This window comes from Ursus arctos, unplaced genomic scaffold (genome assembly GCF_023065955.2).
Source record: "Ursus arctos isolate Adak ecotype North America unplaced genomic scaffold, UrsArc2.0 scaffold_3, whole genome shotgun sequence".
NCBI lineage: Eukaryota > Metazoa > Chordata > Mammalia > Carnivora > Ursidae > Ursus > Ursus arctos.
Genome location: NW_026622985.1, coordinates 88,464,442 through 88,491,844, shown reverse-complemented (window position 1 = coordinate 88,491,844; position 27,403 = coordinate 88,464,442). Strand labels below are relative to the sequence as shown.

Sequence of the window (27,403 nt, the reverse complement as noted above, 5' to 3'; positions counted from 1 at the left end):
GACATCCACCCTCTCTACTGTTATTCAGTGTAGTACTAGAACTTCTAGCAAGTGCAATAAGGCAAGAAAAATAAATAAAAAGCATATAGATTGAAAGGAATAAACAAAACTGTCCCTACTCTCAGATGACATCACTGTCCACATAGAAAATCCTACGGAATAAAAAAAAAAATCCTGAACTAATAAGTGAATTCAGCAAGGTTGCTGTATTCAAGATCAACACATACACACATAAAATCAATAATATTCCTGTATACCAACAATGAGCATGTTGAATTCAAAATTAAAATACAATGCCATTTATAACATAGAGGAAATAAAGAAGACATAAATGAATAGATATAACAGGTTCATGGATTGGAAGACTCCACACTGTAAAGACGTCAATTCTTTCAAAATGGATCCATAGGTTTAGTGCAACTCCTATAAAAAGTACAGCAAACATTTTTGTAGGCATAGATAGACTTATTCTAAAATTTCTATGGAAAAGCAAAGGGCTTAGAATAACTAAATCCATTTTGAAAAAAAAAAAAGAGTGAAGTGGGAGGAATTAGTCTACCAGATTCCAAGACTTGGCTACGGTAGCCAAGAATGTGTGGTATTGGCAGAGAAATAGACACATAGATGAATGGAACAGAATAGAGAACCTAAAAATAGACCCACACAAATATTGTCAACCAATTTTTGACAAAGATATAAAAGCAACTCAATGGAGGAAGGATAGCCTTTCAACAATGGTGCTGGAATACTTATATATATTGGCAAAAAAATGAACCTCACACCTTCCTCAAAAATCAACTCAAAATGGATCACAGGGTTAAATGTAAAACATAAAGTTTCTAGGGGAAAAAAAAGGAAGAATCTTTGGGCTCTAGGACTAGGCAAAGAGTTCATAGACTTGACAACAAATGTACAATCCATAAAAGAGAAAAATCAATCAATTGAACTTCATCAAAATAAAAATTTTTTACTCTTTGAAAAACCCTAGTCTCCTGACAGACTAGGAGAAAGTATTTGCAAACCGTGTATCTCACAGAGGACTTCCATCTAGAATAGATCAAGAACTCTCAAAACTCAATAGTTAAAAAAAAAAATCCAATAAAAAACGGGCAGGGGCGGCTGTGTGACTCAGTTGGTTAAGCGTCTGACTGTTGATTACAGCTCAGGTCATGATCTCAGGGTCAGTGAGATTGAGCCTCATGTTGAACTCGACACTCAGGGAATCTGCTTGGGATTCTCGCTCTCCCTCCTCTCCTCCCGCGCTTGTGCATGCTCTAAATAAATAAGCAAGTAGGTAAGTAAGTAAGTAAGTAAATAAATAAATAAATAAAATCTTACCCCAAAATGGGCAAAAAGACAGGAAAAATATTTCACTAAAGAGGATATACAGATGCCAAGAAAACACATGAAAACATGTTCAGCATCATTGTTCATTAGGGAAAAGCAAATTAAAACCACAACGAGATATCAATATACATCTATCAGAATGGCTAAAATAAAAAATAACAGTAACATCAAATGCTGATGAGGATGTGGAGAAACCAGATCATTCATGCATTGCTGGTGTGGATGTAAAACGGTACAGCCGCTTTGGAAAATAGTTTGGAAGTTTCCTATAAAACTAAAGATGCACTTACCATATGACCTGGCAATAGCACTCTTGGGCATTTATCCCAGACAAATGAAAATTCATGTTTACACTAAAACATGTTCACGAATGTTCGTGGCAGCTTTTCTTATAACAGGCAAAAACTGAAAACAACCCAAATGTTCTTCAGCAGACGGAAGGTTAGACTAACAGTGGTATATCTATATAATGGAATACTATGCAGCAACCCAAAACTCAAACTGTTGATACATGCAATGATTTGGATGGATCACAAGGGAACTATAGGAGTGAGAAAAGCCAGTCTAGGGAGGTGACACATGATTCTGTTTATATAACCTTTCTGAAATAACAAAATTGTAGAGAAGAAATTAGTAGTTGTCACAAGGTTAGGGATGGGAATGGTGAGGGACCCATGTGGCTCCAAAAGGTGGCGCCAGAGAGCCTTGTGGTGATGGGACAGTTCCGTATCTTGGCTGTGGTAGTGGTTACACATGTGATAACATCACAGAGATCTACACACACACACATACACACGTACGTGTAAACCTGATACAATCTGAATAAGTATTGTGGGTTGTACCAGTTTATCAAAGCAGTCAGTTTCCTGGTTTGATAATGTACTATAGTTATGTGGGAGGTCATCCCTGGGGGAAACTGGGTAAAGGGTACACAGGACCTCTCTGTACCTTTTTTTGCAACTTCCTAGGAATCTAGAATTCTCTCTCAAAATAATGAAATGTTTTGGAGCTTAACGAACTATACAGTCACAGCCCTGCTCCTCACTGAGTCAGAACAAGTAGGCCTGGGAGGGGCCAAGAATCTGCATTTTAACAGGCTCTCCAGATTCTGATGCCAGGACACAACGCCCACACTCTGGGAAATGCTGTCTGAAGGGAGTGATTTTCAGCCTCAGTGGCTGGTCAGAACTGTCTGTTGAGCACTCAGAAAATAATGCCTGGCTCCACCCAGACCTGCCTGACCAGAGTTTCTGGGATGGAACCCCGTCCTTTAATTTTAACAAGCTCCTGAAGGAGTCCTGATGTGCTTGACAGTGACCAGGTTGGGGACCCACAAACCCCAAGTGAAAAATCCTGCTCTATATTTAACCAAAGTTCGCACTTATTCTCATTTCCCTATATTCTTAGACCTAAAACAAAAGCATTTACACTAGGGTGCACACATATTTTGGTAATATATTTGTATTGATTTAGTTATTACCGAAATAATTTTACATGTGATCTGGATTTTTCAAAAAAGCAAAATAATACTTCTACATTCAAATGGAAGTTGTCCTTCCAAGTGGGCACCTTGGGAGTCTTTGTGCTTTTTTCTAGTAATATTGCTAATGCTAAAAACAATTTTGTCACAATTCCTTTAGAATTGCTTCAGAGCTGGTTTATGAACCTCGTGAGAAAACTGGCCCCATTTTACATGTAAATTGTGTAATCTTGTGAATTTATATTTACACAAACACTCATCTGTAGTTTGAGGAGCTCCTGGAAAGATTTCGGAGAAAAATGTAATGAAGATTGTTTTTCAGGCTTTCCTTTTGGGTACCTGGGAGGGCTCCAGGGTTCCTGTCTGCCCAGCCCCACGTCAGGAAACACCCGCCCCCATTCCGGGCAGTACTGGAGGAGCTGTCGATGATAGCCCGTCGCCATTCCACCCACCAAGTCCATCCCCAGCATCTGGTCATGGGGATGGACTCGCCACCCAGGCATGCCAATCACAGTGTCTCATCTCCTTGGCAACAGTGACTAGTCCTGCGGTGGACACATGACCCAATCAGGGCCAGTCAGAATCCTTCACTAGATATATACATGGAGACGACAGGGAGAAAGCTTCGTCTTTCTCCTGGAGCTGGTAAACTGGGAATACATGAGTACAGGGCTATTGGCGGGCATCTTTCTATCCCACGGTAGGAACTGCCTTCAGAAGGAGCTAACTGGGACAAGCAGAGAATTCAGACAAACGGTGTGTCAGGGAAGTACAAAGTCTGGTTCGAGGCTCTGCCTGCTGCTGTCTTCCCCAGATCCTCGACACCTTAGTTAGGGCTTGCGGGCTTCGGTTCATTTGAGTTGGGTTCCTATCATTTGTAAGCCAGAAGTCCTAACCAATATGGGGCCCCCTTTCCTCCTCAACTCTGTGAATACCTGATGCCCTCCCGCCTCTCAAAATGTACTTCCCCAAGGGGTCTGATCTCAGTTTTGTACATTGGTGTGAAGGTATGGGGGCATCTTACTGCTTCCTGAGATAGGGGGGCATACTGCCAAGTAATATGCTCTAGAGCCCAGGAGGCTGGATCTGGGATCAGCGAGCTTGCAACGCACTCAGACAGCCCCCGCAGGCCAACTCCATAAAGCCCAGTTCTGGGCTCCTGCTTCCTCGCCTCCGAAATATGGAAGCAAAACATGACAGTCTCTGCAGTCTGGTGTGGCTTTGAATCCTGTAATTCCTAAAAAGGAAATTACATCATGGTCTTTGAATTTTAAGTCTCCTCTCTGTAGGGTGTGAAGGCACTTCCTAGATCAGTGAAGTGAGCCAGTGAAGTGTTCGACTGGGTCGAGGACCATCCTCAGAACCTTTGAGCGAAGTGTTCCCCACCTGTCAGGCCTTGTTCTCAGTGCGCTGCCCGTATGAGCTTGTTTCATCCTCATGGGACACGGATGCGGTAGTTACTATACCCACTTTCCAGAATAGGACACCGAGGCTGAGAGAAAGAAGTTGCCCGAGGACGCACTCCTCCCAGGCTGCCTGATCTGTGGAGCAGCTCAGCACTGAGCAGGTGCGCGAGAGGAAGCCGCCAGGCCTCCAGCGACGCAGACAGCATCTTTCAAGGAGGAAACTCAGAGCAGCTTGTTTCACAGACCAGACCCCCAGCCCCCACCCACCAGCCCACTTACAGAGGTAGGTTCTTGCTTCACCTCTTGGTAAAAGTTCTTAGCCAATGACGTTCATTTATATTTATTTATTCACATAAGAATATGCCAATTGAACTCCAGAGCAACTGGTTGAAGAGAAAATTTAGGCCAATCAGTGAAGTATTGTGCAAATAAGAAAACCCATTTGTTTGACTATTTAATTAGCAGGTTTTCTGTTTTTTTTTTAACTGACCAGTCAGTTCAATCAAGATAGTTGATAATTGCCTTCTGGGCACTGAGGCAGGGTAGGCTGCTGGTATTAGCCTGTGGGCTGCCTGGCCCTGTTCCAGAAGGCCTGCACCTGTCCCGGGCGGCCAAGCTCTCCAGGCTGTTCAGCAGAGGCACCTACAGGACCCGACACGGGAGGATGGCCAGGTTACATAGCTGGACGGAAAAGCACATTATAAACTAGTACCTATAGTTGTGTGAATAAATAACAGTCCATCTGACTCTTTATCAGTTCACTCAACAAGCATGTATTGAGCACATATTCTGTGTCAGGCACTATGCTGGGGCATGTTAATAATATCCCCGGAAGAAGACTACAGGAAGCTCTACTAGCTAACAGTGCAGGTATCTGGAGCCGAAAATGATGGGGGACCTTGACTAGTCACGTTGTGTTTATTTCTTTAATGTCCTAGTATTTTATAATGAGTGTGTGTGACACCGGATTGGCCCTGCAGCGTCTTTCAAAAGTCAGGGTGGGGGTGGGCAGTGGTGCAGCTGCGGGGACTCAGGTTCAAGGCCCTGCCTTGGGATTTCACAGCTGTGTCACCTTGAGCAAACCACAACTTTCCCGAGCCAGTTTCTTTAATCAGAGAGGCGTACTAGGAGGGTTGGATGAAGAACATGAAAATGTTTTGCCCATAGTAAAGTTTTAGGTACGCGCGGGTCATGATCACCTCTCCATCAGAAGTGTGAGGCCCCCACCCTGCTAGAGCCACTTTGTTGGGGGTGAAGAGGCTGAGTGAAGGGTGCCCCAGGGAGAACAGGTGATAAGCTGGCCCCCCACCCCCCAGCGTCTGCAGAAGAAATCCGAATGCTCATCCAGAGACTCCTGGTTTCCAGGTAGAGTCTGAAGAACGGATGGGGGCCTTCAGCTCCTCTGGCAGCCAAGAAATCCTTGCCTCGGTGACAGTGTGATTTCGCGGCAGGTGGAGGATGCTGAAGGGTAACTGCTGGTCTGGCCTTAAGCCTAACCTCTGGCCTGGCCTGCCCTGTAGATGTGGAAGTGGTAGGGTGCTCACTGAGGGGGAAGGGGAGCAGAGCCTGAAGGAGGTCATTGTGGTCAGAGTCCCAGACTCTCACCTTCCAGAAAGTTCTGAGAAAAACTAAGTAGAAGTCCAGTGCCAGTTGTACTAGGGCATTTGGCTTTCTGAGCTGGGCAGCTGGCATGGCGCTGGGAGAAAGAATGGCCCTGGGAGGCCTGGAGGTCTGTCCCGGCTTGGCTCACTGGGGCATCTTGCTATCCAATCTGTCATGAGAGCCCAGGAGGCTTGAGTCAGCAGAGAGGCAGAGCAGACTCAAGCTGCCAGGGACACTTTCTAGAGGAGCAGGGACAGAGTCAAAGGCCCATGGAGTCTGGAGTCTCTGGGAGCAGGGAGTGTGCCACCTGCATGGAGATGCCTCAGTGCACACATGCCTGGATGCTGATCCTGACCTCACAGCCTTACAGAGCGTGATGGACCGAACCGGCCGCTCTTGGCAGGGCCTGGGGCCTGCTCAGTGTCTTCCTTCTGCCCTCTTCCCACTGGTAGAGTCTCTGGTCTCTCACGTCCTGGCTGGACTTTGGATATCCCACTCAGAGATGTATGTCTCCATCATTCTGGCTTGTCTTCCCAACCTGCTGCTTGTCTACACATGGGTCCTCACTCAGTTATCCACCTAGGACCTTGTAAAATGCAAATCTAATTGTGTCACTCCTTTATTTAAAACCCTTCAGTAGTTGGTCACCATCAAGGCCTTTGGGAGTCTTCAGCATAGACTCAGCATCCCTCACAACCTGGTCCCTGCCTTGTTCTTCAGCCTCGTCTCTCCCTATTCCCCATCACCCCAAGAGCCGGGACTGATGACCAGCCTGATTCACTGAAACCCTCCATCATCCCTCACCTCCACACCTTTGCACATGCTATTCCCCCACTTTCCTGGAATAGCATCCCTCCTTCTCGTTTTCCTGCCTGTTTAACTGCTAGTGGTTCTCCACTAACTGTAGTTAGATGTGTGCTTGGCTGTCTTTCCACTTGATTGTGAGTATTTTAAACAAAGGAACCTTCTTTTATTTATCTTTGACCTTTAGCACTGACTACACTTGTGGGCATGCAGTAGGAGTTCTGTCATGTTAATGGAGCATGTGTATTCCAATCCCAACCTCCAATGCCACGGGGTAGAGGCCCCATCTCTCTCATGAGGACCACTGCAGTAGCCCCTAAATCAACTCCTCCAAACCAACTCCTCCCTCAAGGTCAAATCTACCTTTGGAAACAGAAGCTGACCGTGTTGTCCCGTGTCTGATAAACCTCCAGTGGCTCTCCATTGTTTGAAGTCATAGGTCCCGCTTCTTGGCCTGTCACAAGGGGCCCTGCAGGAGCTGGTAACCTCTCTCCCTATCCTATTCCTCTTCCACCAAGGTTCCCAAATTTTCTTAATTCATGGCACCCTTAGTGACTCAGTAGCTTTTCGTAGCCTCCCAAGGCTGAAGGAAGTACCCAACAGTCTCATTTTTAAGCACCTAAGTCCAAACAACTCAATAATTATTTGTGTTCTCACAGCTTAGTGGACATTGGAAAAAGGAATACACATAAATTGAAAGTACTTCTCACAGTAACCAACAGATGTCACTGTGTTCTCCATGAATATTTAAAATATCCCAGGAAGCCCCTGTAAATTCACCATGGCACCCTGGGTTGCCTTAGCACATAGTTTGGGAACCACAGCCACATACAATTGCTATAAAAATAGGTTATCTGTGGTTCCCCAAATTTGCAGTATATCTCCGTGCCCCATTCTTTCACACACAATTTTCCCTCTGATATCCCCGTCTCCATCTTGTTAGTTTGGAAAACCCTTTCTGATAGTCTGGTCACCTGTCTGCTCTTTTCTGGAGCCTTCTCAGACCCCTCCTTGCAGTTTCTATAGCACCTGGTCCACTCCTCTATTGATTTGCATCTCATTCTGTTTTATTTATGGACAGGTTCCTTACTACTATGAATCTTTTCCCCTTGTATCCCTGAGAAGCTGGCAGAGCACCTCATACATAGGAGTAAATGGAGGGATGGTTTGGATCTGCCTTTCTCCTTCTGGGAAGTCACTTGGTATCCTCCTGACTTCCCAATTCTTGCTACCAGCCCATTTGAAGCCAGACTTGAAACCTCAGAACCTTGTTTCTCTTTATCCTGCATTCTAAAAGTCACCTGGTAGTCCCTGTTCCTTCCAAAACCTGTGGCCCCCTCTTCCTGTCTCTCTCCCACCGCTATGGAAGAGGCGTCCACATGCAGGGCCCCTGCTCTACTAGCTTCTTCACTGGTGTGTCTGTCTTTGTGGCTGGCGCTGGTGATCTCAGTTTCGGTTGTGTACTGTCACCTGGGGGGCAGCTGAGCACACAGAACCCTTAGATCACCTCCCCACTGCAACCCAGTGGCTCTCCCAAAGATTTCATTTGAATCAGAGGTTCCATGACGTGGTGACACTGAGATGAGCTGCTCAGATCCCCCTTTGGGGGAGGACTTGTCCAGCCATTGAGAGTGTAGTCAGCAGAGAGCCCCCAGTCTCACTTCAGGGTCATGGGCCAACATGGACCAGGCCGCTGCTCCATCTTTTTCCCCCTGTCCTGATGGTCAGCTTCTCTTGTGCCAACTGATCCCACCCCAAGGTCTTTCTCTAACTGTTCTTACTGGGTAGAACTGTCTTCCTTCTTCTTCCTCATCTCCCTCTTATCATCCCTCAAGACCAAGCTTAAGTACTGCGTCCTTCTGGAAGCCTTCTCTGCCTTTACTGGCCCAGGATTCTACCTTATTCATGGCTTCGGGTTGTCCAGTTAATCATGTATTCGGTCACTTACTACCTGGCATTCTTGTGTAACTTGGCCCATGTGTTTTTCTTCTAAATTAGATGCCAAAGCTCTTCAGGAAACAAGAAATGAGTGATACTTTTTTTTTTTTTTGTGGCAGGGCGGGATGGTCTCCCCACTGCCATCAGCTCAGTGCTATACACATAACCAAGACTAAAACATCTGTTGAGTGGACAATGCCTGGGGAGGAGCCAGCAGTGAGTTCTTCCATACATGGGGGAAATTGTCCCCTCTGTCTTTGTGCCATTGGAAGAAATGGACCCAGACTCTGAAAAGAGTGTGGGAAAGGTCATAAAGAAGGGGGAGAAGGGAACGCGCATCCCAGGATGAGCTGAGAACTGATGGCAGAAAGAGCATTACATTTGGAGTTAGAATGTTGTGACTGTGGGCTAGTCCCTTGAGTCTTGGGGTCACAGTCCCTACACCTGGTAGATTTCCCAGGTATCAAGTAGAAAAGCAGGTCTCACTACCCTTCCTTAGGGACCTTCCTGGCTCCTGCCAGGAATATGCTTTGTTGGTCCTAAGGTAGGTTTCTAGTGGTGACAGTAGGGGGTCGATGACTCTCGCTTGAGTTCACAGAAGCCCGCTTGGAAGGGGCTGGAGGACCACAGCAGGCCCCCCAGGGGAGTGAGAGCCAGGCCCACCTGTGACCCGCCCTGCCTGCAAGCGATGCCTGCCCCTCCTTCACCCAACCCTTGCCAGCCACACCCATGGAAAACATGCAAATGCGTGCTCAGGAGGGGCCCAGGTCCACGGTGGTGGCACGGCATGTGCGGGGTGGCAGGGACCTACCAGGAGGCCTCACACTGCCTAGGAGCAACCCCAGGCCTGGCAGCCAGGAGATGTGGGTTCAAGCAGCGCTCCACTTTTCACCAGTTTCTGGCTCTGGGGCAGGAAGTTAGCCTCTCCCCCGACCCTCAGCTTCTTCATCTGTAAGATGAAGTGGCCCTTCCAGTCCTGGTTGAGTTGTGACTCTGTCAAGCTACCGTCAAGCTTTCTCCAGAACAGAGCTATGGTGGAAAAAGGGAACTGGGCAGCACGGGGTGGGGGGGGGGGGGGGTGGCGCTGGGAAATTATCTGAAACAAACCTACAACGATAAACCTCTCTACTCTATTGAATATACCCGCCCATTTAATTTATTCAGTTAATAAAACTTATTCCCCAGAGGGGGACAGGCAGAGGTAAGCTACAAACCAATCTGCCTGTGTGAGCACGGGTATGTATGTCTAGCTCATAACAATAAAAAAAGAGTAATTAAGAGATGTATTGAAGTGTATAGCAATCCTGAAGGACACTGAAGAGTCCAATTGAAGTTACTGTCCTTGGTGCAAATTTAATTCAATAGGGAATAGATAAATAAAAATAAAGAAAAAACAAATTCAGAACAGATGTTAGGCAAGCAATTTTTTTCACAGTAAGAATCATAAACGTGAAGAACAGCCTATAAGGCAAAGTTGTTGATGCAAACAGCATCAAGCTACTAAATAAATAGTTAGATGGCCCTGCAGGGACAAAGAAACATTAAAATAGTCATTTGGCTGTCCCTGAATATCTGCACCCACACAGTGATGCCCAGGCATGTAGATTCCTGGGCTCTGGAGGGGGCTGTGTGTGTGTGTACGTGTGGGTGTTCCGGTGAGTGTGTGTCCTGTTGCAGAGAGTACGTGCAGGGCATATATTTGTGTGAGACTCTGTAGCAAAATCTCCTCTCCCCGGATGCCATGTGGACGCAGAATATGAATAGTGGGGCTTCACAAAAGCTGGAGTCAGTTCTAAAAAAGATCATGAGGCCGGGGAGGAGCCCCAGGGCCAGGATGGCACGCATGGTCCTGGGCCAGGTATCAGAGCAGGTGTGTGACTCCAAAGAAAGGAGAATTCAGTGGCAGAAGGATTTCAGGCACAGCAAGGGAGAAACAAGGGGCGGGGGAGGGAGTAAAGCCCAGGTCATAGTGTTTTAGAGAGAAAGAAGCTCCAAGATGATCATTCTAGCCCAACACCTACCACCCCCACCCCATTGCATAGCAAGGAAAATAAAGATCCCAAGAGGTGAGGTGACCCGTGGGCACCGCGTGGACACTTGCCACGGCCGGGAGGAGGAGAAAGGGCAGGGATTCCCCGGGAGGCACAAAAGGCCAGAGACACTCCTGCCTAGCTTTCCCGAGGACCCGCAGCAGGGAAGAGTGAAGCTTACCCCACACCAGGCTGGGGATGGGTCCTGAAGCTGGCACTCTCCCGGGGCGCCTGCTGGGTTAAGAAGACCTTTCAAAGACGGACCTGAGGAGCAGAGGAATCACCCCCGCTCCCTGGGCAGGCTGCCCTGGTAGTTACTTTGACTCTCGTGTCAGACCTGAGAGGTGGCAGGCGCTCACGTGTTTCTTAAAGGTTGGGGATGATGGTTAAGTCACCTGTTCTAGCCCATGGCTGGGCACAGCCAAGCTAAGACCAGAACCCGGGTCTGGCTCGCAATCTGGTGCTCTTCTGGGCACCCTAGGCAGACCCCCAAGGGTTAGGCTAGAGGAGGCCTCTGAGGGGGACATGGGTTAGTAGCTGCAGAAGAGCCTGATGGATGGCCTGAGAGAGGGGAGCCCTGCTTGGGTGTCATGAGAGCATCACCTTTCCCTCATCTGCTTGTCCCGTGCATCCCAACATGGCCTGCCACGGCAGCAAATCGATTTTGTACTTTTACAGGCTCACTACTGAACTGAGGGAGCATAGTCACTGATGGGGAAAGATTATAGACCCCTCCACCCAAAACCTTGATTTTTAGTAGGAGAGACTTTCCCCCAGTTCCTTTCATTATGTCCCAAGGGAATAATACTAATTACCTAAATCAGCAAAATCGCAAGACCTTCCTGGTGAGGTCTTGTCCTGAAAGGCACGTGCTCAGAGGTGATTTCTCTAGTCACCCAACAAATGCTTCCTGGGCCCCTTTTAGGTGCCAGGCACTGTTGTGGGCACTGGGAATATCCCCGCAGAGGAGACAGACTCCGTGTCCTCATAGAGCTTGCGTGTGGCAAGAGAGCAGGACAGTAAACAAATAATGAAGTGAATTAGCATTAGGGCCAATGTCCCAGGAGTGCTGGGAGCATCCAAGAAACAACAACAGTGGAACAGAAAAGGCTGTGGATTAATAAGGAAAACCAGGGGGGCGCCTGGGTGGCGCAGTCGTTAAACATCTGCCTTCGGCTCAGGGCGTGATCCCGGCGTTATGGGATCGAACCCCACGTCAGGCTCCTCTGCTGGGAGCCTGCTTCTTCCTCTCCCACTCCCCCTGCTTGTGTTCCCTCTCTCACTGGCTGTCTCTCTGTCAAATAAATAAATAAAATCTTTAAAAAAAAAAAAATGAGAACCAGGGATGCCTGGCTGGCTCAGTCCGTAGAGCATGCAGCTCTTAATCTCAGAGTTGTGAGTTCAAGCGCCATGTTGGGCGTGGAGCCTACTTAAGATTAAAAAAAAGGGGGGGGGACCTACCCAGCCCTGCACTCACCTCTTGCTAACCACATAGTATTCTTGTTCTTTATGTTCCCATATAAATGGAGGATAATGCAATCAGCCCAGCCAAAAAACCCGCAGGGTTGTGGGGATGGTCACATGAGATACTGTCCTGAAGGGACAAGATCAGATAGAGGACCAGAAAACAGTTATGGATTGGTATTTACTACATAAGCAGCCCCAGCAAACAACGATATATGTCTCTCACAGTCATAAAAGCAAGATATATGCCTATAGCATGTGCACCGAGTCCGTAAAGCGTTAAAAGAGGTCCACGGCAGTGCTGCTTTCTGGAGGCCACCAGGTGTGCCCCTGCAGGAGCGGGGATGGGCAGGATGTGTGGGGCCGCGCGCTCTATGGGAGCCCAGTGATGTGACTGTCCGCAAAGCATAGCAGTCAGTGAAAACAACCAAAGCAGGGATGGAGGACACCGCCATCGTGATAAGCTAAGGGTAATACACACAAATACACAGTTTGCAAGAATGCATGCCAAAAAAAAAATACATGTTAAGGACAATGGAATGGTTGTCTGTGGGGGGGAGAAAGGAATGAGAAAAAGGTATGAGGTTCAAAGGGAATAAATAAACATGCAGAACATGTGGCAGTGTGTTCCCCGTTCTCCACAGCGTCTCAGAATGAACACACACACACGCACAGAGAGAGAGAGACAGAGACAGAGACAGAGACAGAGACGGAGAGACAGAGAAAATCTTGAAATGGAGGTAATGAGTAATTACTGGCTGCAACACTGATAATTCACACTGGTGAAGGAAGCTGTTCTTCTCAATGGCTGTGTTTCATGGGGAATACGTTGGGAGTAAAATGCTGCTATTTATTAGATCAGTGTTTTCTCTCAAAGCCTGTTCTCCATATTCTAGTCCCAAGAGATATTCTAGAAAACAAAAAACAAGTTCTGTGGTCAAATAAACCCTGCACGCAAACGTCTCCCTTGGAGATGTTCCAAGCACGTTACTACACGAAAGGTTCTGAGAAGTCCCATGATAAAGAGACCTGTGTTCCTTTGACTAACCTAGTGTTTCTAGCATTTGACCAGGGGGAACGCCCCCTTTTTATTTTCCATGTAACAATTATTATTGTCCATGGAAATGGTCCAAAGGACACTCTGTGGGAAACAGCACGTTAGATTGTTGAAGGATGAGAGGCCAGAGACTCCAGATTCCAAGCATATTCTGGGACTCACACCCTCCTGGCAGCTCCGTGATCCTTAGGGTGCTTTGTCCCCAAGCCAGCGGGGACCCCGTGTTTCATCCGTAGCTCCCACTGATCGCAGCAGAGGTGGAACTGCCCTTCTCTCTGCCACGCTCCCCTTCTCAGGATGGGGGCAGTGACCACTTGTTTCCAGAACTCAAAGCCGGTGCTCAGGGACGAATGTCAACTCGTGTCTTATTCCTTAGAATGGACAAATTGTTCACTTCTGCCGCGACAGGACGTGTCCTGGATAAAATTCTCCCTCTCGTTTAGACCTTACGTTTCTGAGGAGCCAAATCACTGTCATCGCTCACCTGGGCCATTAGAAGGATTGTTTGTTTATAAATTCCATCCCCTCCCCCTTCGGCCTCCCCTTGCGCTTCTCGGCTCCGTGCACAACTGCCTTCGAGTAACGCACTTCTTAGTACCAAGGCTTAGGTTTGTCTCCTCTCCCGCACTGCCAAGGTCGTGCTCTCTACAGCTGCCCCACAGATCACACTGGCCTAGCACACCCTCAGCGTGCACTCTCTCCCTTTCTCTGTCCCAGCCAAAACCTCGAAACTTCCTCCCAAGCTGATGCGCCTGAGTGTGCTCTTCTCCATGGGCCACCCACCATCTCTCCTGACGTGGCCAGCTGTGAAGGCCGTCGGCCTCTCTCAGTGAGCGCACACTCGGTGCAGAGGCCCAAGGACCGAGGGGGACTTCGGTGTGCCTCCTCCAGCAAACCGCCACAAGCAAGGCCATGATCTGGACAAGTTACTTGAGGTGGGAAGCCTGGATAGTGAAGGGCCAGTGCCCAGGAGAGGAGACGTGGCCCCGTGAATGAGAAAGTAGATGTCAACAGGAGTCCCACACACCGAGGACTAAATTGAGATGAGACACAAAGGCTACAGTGATCTGGAGGGGAAGAGGAAGCTTGGAGGGGCTGAACGCAGAATTGAAAAGCAAACACATAAATTGTAAAGGGTTTGGCAGAGAGTGAGATAAGAGGAGAAGGGGCTCCGGGAGGGGACTACTGGGAATTTTTTAAAACGAACTGAATTTATGGTGCAGTTCAAGCATTTGTTGATAACAGGGCTAGTTTGGTAAAGAATGTGCTCGCTGGCTTATAGTCAACAGGAAGTTGGGGCAAGATGACTGGGGCCATGCATTCCAATTAGAAATGTGTGGCTCACATGGACCAGTTGGATTCCAGAGCACAAGGAGAAGTTTACATTTCTCTGGGAGTTCACTCTCAAGGTTGGAAGGCAAGAAGTAGTGGCCACATGGCCACGGTCAAAGGGAATAATAAAGCACTGTTACAAAATGTTGTCCAAATGTAAAATGGTGCAGTCAATATGGAAAACAGTAGGGCAGTGCCTCAAAAAATTAAAAAGAGAATTACCACATGATCCAGCAATTCTTCTGGATATATCCCTAAGAGAATTGAAAGTGAGATCTCGAGGAGCTGCTTACACACCCATATTCATAGCTGCATTGTGCACAATAGCCTAAAGGTGGGAAGCCCAAGGGTCCACAGACAGATGAATGGATAGACAAAATGTGGTATATACGTACAATAAAATATCATTCAGCCCTAAAAAAAAAAAAAAGGAAATTCTGACACCTGCTGCAACATGGGTGAACCCTGAGGACATTATGCTCAGTGAAATAAGTCCATCACAAAAAGACAAATATGGTATGATTCCACTTATCTGAGGTACCTAGAGCAGTCGAAATCATAAAGCCAGAAAGTAGAATGTTGGCTGCCAGGGGCTAGAGGAAGTGGGGGTTGGGGAGGTTAATGGGTATAGCGTTTGTTTTTTCAAGATGAGAAGAGTTCTGGGGAAGGGTGGTGGGGATCGTTCCACAACAGCCTGAATGTACTTAATGCCACTGAACTGTCCACTTAGAAAGGATTAGGATGGTAAATTTTATGTTGTATTTTACCACAAAAAAAGCCCTCCAGCCGAACGTCCTTCATGCATGACATCCTCAGCACCTGGATCTGACCAGGAATCCGGCGACCCATTAATCCCACAGCCATGGGATGTGGAGGCATGAAATCCCATTCCACCTACTTTGATGAAATCTTTATTCTGTGGATGTCAGTTGCAGGGTCTTGGACATGGAACCCTGTTACTTGTTAACAAGTATGGATTTGGGGGAGGACAGAACTCAGGATGTTAAGTGTCCATTCAGGAGATAACATCCTAGTAGGATCCCAAGCTAAGGAGGGCAAAGAACTGGGATGGTCTGAGGGACCCAAACTCCAGCAGAGACATCTACAACTTTGGGGAAGCAGTTAAGAATCCTTAGGCTGGAGTCCTTTGGAAGGATCCAGTGGCCATGTGAGTCATAAGGCACCACCCGTAGTCTGGCAGTGAATCTGAGAAGAGAACTTGGAGAGTTAGAGACACCCTTCAAAGGAAAGTGTAAGGTCCACTCAACAATGGCCTCTCCGGTGGTTAATATGCACCGGGCACTGCATTAGCAATGGGGAAGATGGAGGGGGATGACCCCACCGGGACCTGGATTTCCTTCTCCGGGGGTCCTGTCGGGAAGGGCAGTAGTCTTGATCAATACCTGGGTGCCACTTCCCTTGCAGCCTGAGTGGTGCTGGTTGGTGTTGGAACACAAAATAACCACGCTCACCACGTCCGCCCACCTACCATGCGGAGACGGGCCATCCCCCAGCCAAAGACCCAGGGCAAAGGTTATAAGTTCCTCTTTAAACAGGGGCAAAGATAGCATCATTTGCTAACAGTGCCTCCTTAGTGGTTAATGCGGGGAGCCTGGAGAGCATGTCAGAGAGTCAGGCCTTCGTCAGTAGGCCAGTACCCTGCGAGCCTCACTCAGAGTGGAAAATTTCACATAGTAGGTTGCAAAATTCTTCCAGTTTGGGGGTGTGATGGGGAGAAGTTGTGAGGAGCATGGTCTTGAGATGCAAACACTAATCAAGGAACTTATTTTAGTAATTCAGTTGCTATGATCTGCCCCAGGCATGCAGGCATCATAAAACCTGGCAGCCCCTTGCTAGGAATTACTTCGTGTGCACAGTGGCGGAAGTATCACACTTAAGACTGACCAGGAATAATTGCAGTGCAAAGTAAATGACCCAAACTCTAAAAGATTTAGGGGTCCTGAGGAACAAAGGAGAATATGGTCCATTTTATTTTATTTTCTTAACAAAGGTTTTATTTATCTGGAGAGAGAGGGAGAGAGCATGAGTGCATGTGGGGGGGAGGGGCAGAGGGAGAGAATCTTCAAGCAGGACCCCCCCCCCAACCATGCTGAGTGCGGAGGCTGACACAGGGCTTGATCCCACCACACATGAGATCATGACCTCAGCCGAAACCGAGAGTTGGCCGCTTAACCGACCTTGCCACCCAGGCGCCCCTATATGGTCCATTTTATCATTTTTTAAAAAAGATTTTATTTATTTATTAGAGAGAGAGAGCACAAGCAAGGGGAGGGGCAGCGGGAGAAGCAGACACTCCGCTGAGCAGCGAGCCTAAGGTAGGGCTTGATCCTGGGACTCTGGGACCATGACCTGAGCGGAAGGCAGATGCTTAACGGACTGAGCCACCCAGGTGCCCCTATATGGTCCAATTTAAAGATAAAATTTGATAATTCAAAACTTAGAATTTCAAATGTGTGTGATGATATGTGATTGTTTGTTTGAAAGTTTATACTATGTATCTAGAGTTAATTCGGTGTAGACATTTAGACGCCTCTGCCTTCTGCCCCGTGTTGAGTAACAAGATTTAAAACTGTTTGCTTTTTTTTCTTTTAATCATTCAAGGGTTCCAAGAACTTGAAAAAAGTTTCCCTGCTCCCAAAATCAGGATAAAGAGGAACTTTAAGCTCTGTGTGAATTGGGAATTAGTTGCTCCTTTGAATTTAGTCATGACTTTTTTTATGTCATGAAATCAAAGATGGTGTGTCATTCTTCTTGTTGGACAGAATAGGGATGCTATTTGCATTCTCAATTAATTAGGGTTGAGAGCCATAAGAATTGGGTAAGCGTGTGCAATTTTTTAGAGTATCTGTGCAAAAGAGTTCTCGACAGAAGATGTCTGCTCATGCCATGTGTTATCTGGACCTGCTTCCAGATGGGAGAATGCCTTGGCAAATGCCACAGTGATTCATGACTAGGTTACATAATTCTATTTTGCATTTTGGGTCGAACAACTTGGATTTGTTGCAGGTACAATTCAATTAAATATGGAATTTATTATTTGAAAATATTAGCTGGAAATAGAGCTTTTATGCAATTTTAATTTGAGATGTTCTGTTGTTCAGGGGCACACTGGTGCATGGCTGTCATCTGGGGGATAAATGATCTACTCCAGCCAGGGTGGATCTCTTGTCCCCAGATGACAGCAGGGACTGGGTCTGGTTTCTGCCTCCTGGGCTTCACATCCTGCCCCCAGTCTAAGGACTAAACACCTGTGCTTGATTTGTCCCCAGGCCTCTCCCCCTGATGCCCTGCTCGTCCTCCTCCCAGACCCGCTTCTGAGGGCCTGGAACCCCCTCTTGGTGGGCCCTAACATTCACTGACAGGCCTTCCTGATTCCAGCCTTTCTGGATGCCTGATCATTGTCCCGCGGACACCTTCTCTGTGGGCAGCCTTCTCCTGGACTGTTCACAATGGCCAGTGTTTGCTGAAATGGGGAGCTGCCAATTTCTTGCCCTTTAAACACTGTGCTTTGCTCATTGGCTGGAACCCGCTCTGTTAGCACCCCCAGCCTGGTCAGTTTTCCATACCTGGCCACCCCAGTGAATGGGGCTATTTCCAGTTTCTAGGCCATTCCCTCTACTGCCCCATCCCCTGGAAGTAAGCAAGGATGGCCATACCTCGCTGAGACAGGGTATTCCCATGAATTACTTAGATATTGACTCTCAATGCAAAAATCATCCTAACAGATATTTTAAATTGCCAACCCATATATTTTGTTACGCTTTTTCACTTGAAAGATTCTGGGTTAAGGCTGGGCAATAATTGTAATAATGCCTGAACTTGTGATTTTAAAGAACTAGCGGCAAGGGGCTCTTAGGCAACAAGTGCTGGTTCTGCAATGAGGTGACGGAACCCCATCTCTGGAGGGACGGTTCAGCTTATATTCTATTTCAGCTGCTGATTTGGTCAGGGATCTCTGAGTCTTAAACCACCATAAAAACAGGGGCTTATATGAATTTTCTAGCGCAGACTGTTGGGGTTGAGCCATTGGTTTGCAGCCACCTCATTTAGAACTGGCAAGGGTTTCAGGTATCATCTGGCCCTTTGCTTTTCAAATTGCTCATCTTGACTTGCTAGTGGTTATGAAACCGATTTAGTGAGTCGTGACCAGCTTGTATTTGTTGGGTTTTTTTTTCCAGGAAATAATAGACTAGAATAGGTCAATGTGGATCTTAGAGTAAATAAGATGTTCTTTTGTAAGACTTTTATTTCAAGTGTGTGCGTGTCCTAGATCACCATGTAAAATATATTATTCACCGAGGTGCATAATTCAAGTGTCAAAGTAACTGATAGAGTCCACATCCCTCATTTTATTTAGAGAAATCTGGGGCTTGGAGAGGGGAAGAGGTTGGCTTAAATCCATCAAGCTAACAAGGGGCAGATAGGAGACCTGGAGCTGGAATGTGAACCCCGGTTTTCTATTGTAAGTTGGCAATGCTCTGTTTGATGTTTTTCTACCCCAGGAAGAGGAATTCATATAGGCTCTTGATCTTTAGGAGTGTGGGTCCCAAAGACCTGGACAGTAGGAGCCATTCAAGTACGCAGTGACCACCATCTATAGGTTGTCATGGAATGAGAATGGCGGAAAGGAAGTGGTGAGAAATGGTGGGTGAAAGAAGAGATTCGAAGCCCAGAAAAAATGGGTCAACATCAGAAGGGTCTTTGGATGAAGACTAGAAAAAAAGGTGATGTTAAACCATAAGGAAGAATGGAAGCCTTGTAGTAACTCAGGTGTAACGAGAGATTGTGATAGGGATGGAGATGTGAAGAGTCTAGGCAAGGCTCATTCATGAGTAGTGGGATGCTCCCAGAATTCTTCCTGTCCTTTTTGGTCTTGATTGCCTAATTATCTTAGGACAACTGTTCCTTTGATAATTCTACCTATTGGGCTACATGTTTTGATGGGTGATATTTGTCATGTATTTTCCTGCCGACAACTTTCTTCGTACTCTTAAAGGCCTCCTGGAAAAAAAACCAGCCACTTCTATTCATTTTTATAAAACAATGCCCCCCCCCAAATGCAACACCAGCATAATTAATTACTCATTTAAAATGTGCCCTTGTAAGCTGAGTGTTAGCGATTGATCTCTTTTGACCAGCGAGAATATGGATATTTAACTCACTGTATGATTCCCAACAATTATGGCATATAGACCACCAGGTCTCATATTAATTTTGGTTTCAGACTCATGTTACCTGAAAATGGCGATTCTATGCTTTGTTTTCTACACTTTCATGAAAGACTCAACTTTTACCAAATTAGGAGACCCAAATATTGCCCCCCATCTGGCCGCATGGCCAGAGATGTTAAAATAATTCAGGATTTCTGTACTTCATTCCATAGTTTCAGGGATATCGTGTCTTCTCCGACATTAGAGTAGTTTTCATTTTCATTAATTCCTCTTCAAACTGAGTCACATCTTTAGGTCACACACTTAGTAAAGGACTCTCTTTCTGAGACATGCACTCCAGATCGGCTGCAGAAACGTACACTTCTGACTCCTATGCACGAGCATCTGTGCAACTTTCTGCAATAGTGGCTTCATTCCCACCTAAACGTTCTGCCATCCTTCAGCATCTGTGTTTCTCTTGAGCTCAGTCCAGTTTCAAAAGGAGAACCCTTCCCCCCTATCAGCTTCCCAGGGGTGAGTCTGAACGCTTGTATTTTCTTGAACAAAGCAGCAGTAGTTTCCAGCCCGCCCCATCCTCAGCCACGTTTTCAAGTCCAGTGCAGCGTGTTCAAGTGTCTTGTGTCTTCTTAGAGAGCACCCAGGGGGCACAGGGCTGCAGCAGGCTGAGACCCTCAGAGCCCTTTCATTCCCAGAGTTCTGTATCTGTGGAGGTGGGCCAGCAGATGTCCCGCACGTTGATGACATAGCTGTCCGACTACATTAAAGCCAACCATCTCGGCGCTGTCCTGCAGCCGCACCTGCCTCGCACGTAAGCACGATGGCGTAGAGCACTTACGAGGTTCCGTACCGGACTCTCTTCCGAAACGCACACTCTCCTAATGGATGGCGCAATGGAATCTGAGCTTAAAAAAACATTGAAATGACCTTACTGTTTTCATTGCTTTTCCATATGCATCCCAAAGTTCTCAACTTCCTCACTGTCTGGTGACAAGGTGCTATTAGTTCGTGTGTGCTAGCTAATTAAATAAAAATGGTGCTAAAAACCTCCAAGTTGGAGGCATATGAGACACCTCCACCTCCCGTGGGCACGAACCTTGTGTCTAAGTGCCAGGCCTTTTATACCAAAGCCTTATTTGTTTGCTAAATTGATTTTTTTTTCCCAGTTCAGGGACTCAAGCTTCCCTGAGAGATTGCTTCAGATTCTGAGGCTTGCAAAGGTGCTCTGAGAACATTCTATGACTGCTGGGTACCAGAGCTGCTACGTGCATGATATCCAAATGCGGTTATTTGGTGCAGTGCTGGCATGTGATTAGGCAGGGGAATGGCGCACGGAAGTCAGAAATAGATGCGGGAGCTAATAAATGATAACAATGACGTTCATTTCAGTTAGAAAAGGGTGAATTTCTAGATGGAATACCACCATCTGAAAAACATAAGAGCGAATGCCTCCTTCTAGCCTTACTCTCAAATAAATTCCCACTGTATTAAATATCTAAATTTTTTAGATGAAATAAAAAACACCAGAAAAATGGACGCTAAAAAAAAATATATATATATATATATATATATATATATATATATATATATATATATCTTTTTGAGTAAGATCCAAAATGTAGAGACCATTAAAATTGATTAAATTCAGCAATAAAAACCCAAATGTTTTCTGATTGGAAAAAATACACCATAAATAAAAGTTAAACAATAATCCAATAGAAAAGTGGCAAAGGATTCTTCAGAAAACAAAATGCAATACAAAAAGATATACAAGCTTGCTCATAATCAGAAAAGTGCAAATCAAAAGTACCATCAGGTGGTAAAGACTTAAAATCATGACCACCGCATTTTAATGGCCATCACGTGAGAGAACCAGGAACTCTCATATACTTATTTATGAGAATGTATATGGATATAACTCCTAGACAGAACAATTTAAAATAAAATAAAAAATATAGATAACCTTTGACCTAATAATTTGCTTTAGGAATTTATCCTACAGACATACTTACATAAGACAGCAATGATATATATACAAGAATATTCATTGCAGTATTATTTATAAGAGCAAAAGTTGTTCATCAATTGAGAACTTATTTTTAGAATTAAGATACATCCGTACGATGGAATCCTTAAAAAATAAAATACCATTTAACAGGAATGAATGTATTGAAATGGGACAATTTCACAAATATCATTAATGAACAAGCAAGTTAAAGAACAGCATCTATCATATATTATCCATCCGAGTGTTAAGAAATTGATAACAGAGGTTGCTTCTGGGGATGAGTGGCTAAGAGTCCAAGAAGGAAGTCAGTTTTACTTTTTGCTGAATACTTGTTTGTACTTTATGAATTATATACAATGTGCATGCTTACCCACTTAAAACTTACTGTTCTAATGAGGGTATATGAGACCATTGAACAAATCTGGCTTGATAAAGGATACAGGAATGAGGGGTCACTAATCAAATGGAGGGGCAGAGAATGACGGAGGCCAAGAAGCATGAGAATCAAATTCAACAAGAGGGAGAGAAGCTTATACTAGAAATCAAGGTCAAAGTGATGTGAGGGCAAGAAGAGATGGGGAAAACAGCTACAGAGCTATCACTTTAAAAGACAAATAAGAGAAGGGTAAAGAAGCTTTGGATAGGAGCCTTTAGGAGTCACAAATGAGCTGAACTTAGGTGCCATAAGTATTTATAAGTAATTAATAGTAATAGTATAATAAAGGCTTGTCATCCACTGGATTATAAAGTCAATTACAAATTGGAAGGGAAAATAATCTCCATCCTGTTTCTATCCAATCACAAATGTCTGATGATTATGTTGATGCTATTCTCTCAGGGTTTAGGAAGGAATATAAATCCAGCTTGGGGCTCATGCTCAGACTGAAGGAGCTAACCAGTAATCATTAATTGACTGCAGGTTGTCTAAAACCGTAAAGCCTTGCTTTCTTCCTATTATGTTGTCAGGGGTACTACTGTGCAGTTCAGAAGAGTTCAAATCAAGTATTGTGAATAAAAACTGGATAGGTATGCATGTCAGTCCATCTGCTTTACATTCAAGTTCAAAGAAGGCAGAGACAACATGTGTAGTTTTATCTGCACAGCGCGTGGCAAAGCAGGCTACATAATTAGATACTTGGTAAAGACATTTTGTTCTCGGTGGTGGTGGCGGTGGTGGCGATGACAATAAACAGTGATGTTGTCAACCCTTCTTGGCAGAAATCTTCTCTAGCAGTATCTTCCCCATAGCAGTGAGTGGGAGGGAAAATGAATAAGGAGCCGATCTCCAGTTTGGAGACCCAAACTCTGACTGAGTTGCTATGATAACAACCAGATTATAAGCATCATGATCCCCATATTTGGCTTCCAGGTCCAGAGCAGAGAGGAGGTCCTCTCTGTGCACGTTTCTCCCAACATGGAGTACCTGCCACCTAACTACACAGTGCCTCTCTATATGGCATCAACAGTGTGGGCCTTCCCTTGTCAAACGGTGAATCAGTCTATCATTTTAATCTTCAAGAAGACCAATCTGGTCTTGATAGTATTTTCTAAAAAAATAGAAGTAGTCAGGGGCACCTGGGTGGCTCCGTCCATTAAGCGTCTGCGTTTGGCTCAGGTCATGATACCAGGGTCCTGGGATCAAGCCCTGAGTAGGGCTCCTTGCTCAGCAGGGAGTCTGCTTCTCCCTCTCCCTCTGCCACTCCCCCTGCTTGTGCACACCTTCTCTCTCTCTCTCTCAAATAAGTAAATAAAATCTTTTAAAAAAATAAATCGTCTAAAAATTAATACAACTTAAACCAAATCATTGTGTAAAGGAAGCGTCTTTCATTGAACGTAGTTCATCCTCGACATTCCCCACCAGCGAAAACATTTTGGTAAAATTTAAGCAGTAATAAGACAATTTTTAGGGCTAGAAAGGACCTTAAATATAGGCTAGTTCATCCCTTTCATTTTAAAAGGTGAGCACACTCAGTCTCATCAAGACCACAGAGCTCAACCAGGACTTTGCCCCACCACTGTTCTGCCTGCAAATCCAGGAATGGACGTGTTTAAAAAGAAGTCAGCATTTTATGGCTCATCTTTTTTTCTAAAGCAGAAAAATGTTGACAGTTTTGTATGAAGAAATTATGCCATCACCTTGCTTTTTTCCCCTTTCCACCAGAGGTGGGAACAAAGAGTGGAGATAATACTACAATTTCTCTCTCTACAACCTCATTTGAAATAATTCTCTTTGATTTACGTTTTCTTGAAATGAAAAGGATAAATGGTGTTAACTTAGTTAAAATTGGGGGGGGGTTGATTAGACATCCTGTTGTCAAGGAAACTAATTCTCCCTCCCTCCCTCCCTTCCTCCCTCTCTCTTTCTCTTTGCCCCCCACCTCTCATACATGCATGCACACCACACCACCCACCAGTTAATACAGTGCCCTTTAAACTCTTCATCTGACATTTTTAAATTATTTTAAAATACCCAAGTGCTCTACTCTGAAAAATCTGTACAAGAAGTACTCCAGGGAATGGATTCCTAGAATTCAAACTTAGAGAGGACTCTTCCTAATTCTAGGGAAGCTACTGTCATTCTGAGTCAGTGCTATGTCTCAGTAATGTATGGGACAGTCTCCAAGGTCAGTGTCAGGTCAACCACAGAATGAGACTCTTGGAAAGAAAGAACTGGAATGAGAACTTTTAAAAAGCAATAGAGCAGCACAAGAGTAAGAGAAAGGTAAATGGGTCAACCCCTTGAGCCTTTATTAAGTATCTATCATGCTTAAAGCAAGAAGCTATGCACATTACAAAAAGAAGTAAGTGAAGACCAAGCTAAAAGATATCTTAGAGAACTAGGTAGAGTTGTTTATTGTTGAAAGGTGTGCACCACCTCCCTGCCCTTCCATCAGAGGAACACAACCCCGCCCCATTGATGTCAGGCTTGGCCAAGTGACTTGCTTTGGTCTCACTGTGGGCAGAGTGTGCTTCCTGCCCTGAGCCTGAGTTTGACCATTTAACTTGGTTTGGCCAATAGGATGTTAGCAGACATGCTGCAGCAGAAACTTAAAATGTTCTTGTGCTGTTAGGTTTGCTGTCTTGAACATTTGCCTTCATCTTAAGAAGAGCCTTCCCTGGTTTGCTTGCTATTCCAAGAAGGATGAGAGATTAGTGGAGCAGAGCTCCCCCAGTTGAGCCTGTGCTAAATGAGCTACCTGCCCAGAGGACCAGCAGATGCACCAGAAAGCCCAGCTGAGTTGAGCCAAGGGTAGCATAGATTAGTCGATTCCAGCCACCCCTTAGACACATGATGAATAATAATTTGTTGTTTTAGTCCCTGCAATTTAGATTGGTTGGTTATGCGGCAATAACGAACTAATTCAGAGAGCGTCTAGTATGACAATTTACTACTTTTGCAGGATCATATAGCAAACTAAAGAGCAGTGAGAACAACTTGGCCAAAACTGTGGGTCTCCCAGGTAGGGCCATTTCCACAGAGTACAACTCTGTCTTTTGAAATCATCACCGGGAGAATAAGCGTTATGGATCCTATGGATAGAAGGGTTCACAAACCACTGGACCCCATTAGCATGTACATTAGGAACACAGCAGAAGTTTACTGCACCTAAAACAGTGACCATAGACCTGGAGGTCTGGAGAAGGGCTGCTAAAAATCACCCCATGGCTGAGGAGGAGTGATAGGAGACCAAACTAAAACGATTAGGACTCCAGTGTGGAAAGACGCACACCGAGAAGCAATAGGACTCAAGTCTGTCAAATCTTGAAAAGAATAAATGGTCTTAACATATGTTTGTTCACCAGATTCTGGAATTTTATTATTTTTTTCTTAAAGAAGGAGCATTCTCTGAGGCATAAAAAGGAAAATTCAAGAAAAAAAGAGGGGCTCTAGTACTTTACATGGCTGAGAACTAGGGTGACCCGATGTCCCAATATATCCAGGACAGTCATCATGTCCAGTGTTGTCCTAGGGTAATTATTACTAGCACCCCTTTTCACATTCAACACTAGTGTATTGTATTAGATGGTAGATTATATGGTCATACAGCTGACAGCATGTTTTCCCACAGAGTTGAACAAAACGGGTCCAAGTAAGGTTTCGGTAAGTTCATGAGAAAAGACCAGTCATGGGTTCTCAAGGCAAACTAGACTGAGGAATGGAGGGCCACTGTGTCCAATTGCAGCAGTGGTGTGAGATGGTCAAGGCACCCGGGATCTGACCTAACTGGTCAGGGTCTTAAAGGCTGGGAAGTCGTGTTCTTTCAGCCTAGCACGGGGTCCCCTTGGGCAATCCCGGGGCCTCCTCCACGAGCCTCGTCTGTATAGCTAGGCCCTCTCTTTGTGGATCCTCAAAAGACCTAAACACATACAAGATCCCCATTCTGGTTATTGCTTCCTTATCAGAACATGTAGAAATCAAGATAAATGGTAGAAAAGTGGAGTTCCCTCTTACCCACACAGAGGTCCATATAGCTTTCTGAGCTCCATTTGGCCTTCCCAGAAACCCTGTGGAAAACACAGCACTATGTAAGAATAAGATTAAACAAAATTTCAAGTAGTCAAATTTATTCAGGAAAAGTCTGGAACCGTGAGAACACAATTACACAAACAATAAAAAAGAATTCAAGTTCTATTGCTTTCAAGTACTTTGAAGTATTAGAATAAACAAGTAGCTTTAAAAAATATATCGCCAAGGAAAAATCTTGGTCAACTCTGCTTTAACGGATGGAAGGAGATCATCTGTACTTAAAGTACTTGTGTGTAATTGCTGCTAAAATATTTGAAAACTGTTTGCTTTCTCAACTATGTTAACATTCCCCTCTGCAATTTGGTTTATATTATTATTAATTTTGGCAAAGCCTCATTTGACAGCCACTATATGTGTAAATGCCTGCTGAATCTATCCAAATTATCACAAATTCTGAATTATCATGATCCAAGTGAAATTTTTAACTAAAATCAATTGTAGTCAAAACATAAGAACCTTACAGTAACTTTATATAGGACAAAACATCAGACACATTTTGTCATGGCAAATGAGTATACCTAGAGGCAGAACTGGGCTGGAGGGTCAGAAAATGCTACACCCATTGTGCTGTAGGGATAGGGTAATGTAGTGGGGATGGAGTGTGAGTGCAAATATAGATGGAGGAACTGTAGGGGTGAAGAGCTGCAGCTTGCTAGATCCCTGTGTTGTGGGAATGCAGTATACAGGAGAGACTGTATCTGAGGGGTGGGGAAGAGGAGAGAGTTGGGGGGGGGAATAGAAGAGGTGGACGTCCTTAATGGAAATACATCCCATTCTTATTCCATCTACTTTCACAGTCTAAGCTTGCCATACATCAAGGGAAGCTTCTATGAATATAAAAATAGTTGCTGAAATTACTATGTTCTAGAAGGAACTTGGCAAGGTTTGTACATACAAGGATGACGAGCTGAAAAGGAGCATATGTGGAAATTAACCAGAGGCAGGAGCACAGTGTTCTCTTCATATCGACAGTTCTACTATTTTTCCTCAAAATGTTAATATTAAATTACTCAAATGAATACAACTGATCATTTCCCCCCACAGAAATATGTGAAATCTATTTACTTTGAATTTCCTATCCTGCTTGTTATTCTCTTTTGACACTTAGAAATTTCTTCACACTTGCTTCAAGGACTCACCAGAAGTCTTAATGAGGTCGCTGTTTGTGGGTCTAGCATTGTGAATGCGCCACCCCTGAGACAGAGGTGAGGAGAAGGT

The 27,403-nt window shown here is 45.2% G+C and overlaps 1 protein-coding gene across 3 annotated transcripts in view; it reads right to left on the bottom strand.

Moving 5' to 3' along the window:
• TBXAS1 (thromboxane A synthase 1) overlaps positions 1-27,403 on the bottom strand; it is a 160,682-nt gene that overhangs the window by 87,205 nt on the left and 46,074 nt on the right. For all 3 annotated transcript variants that reach the window (XM_026512050.4, XM_044388694.3, XM_044388700.3), the window contains one exon: positions 26,111-26,163. In XM_026512050.4, the coding sequence (XP_026367835.2) occupies positions 26,111-26,163 (53 nt within the window). The remainder of the gene's footprint in view (positions 1-26,110; positions 26,164-27,403) is intronic.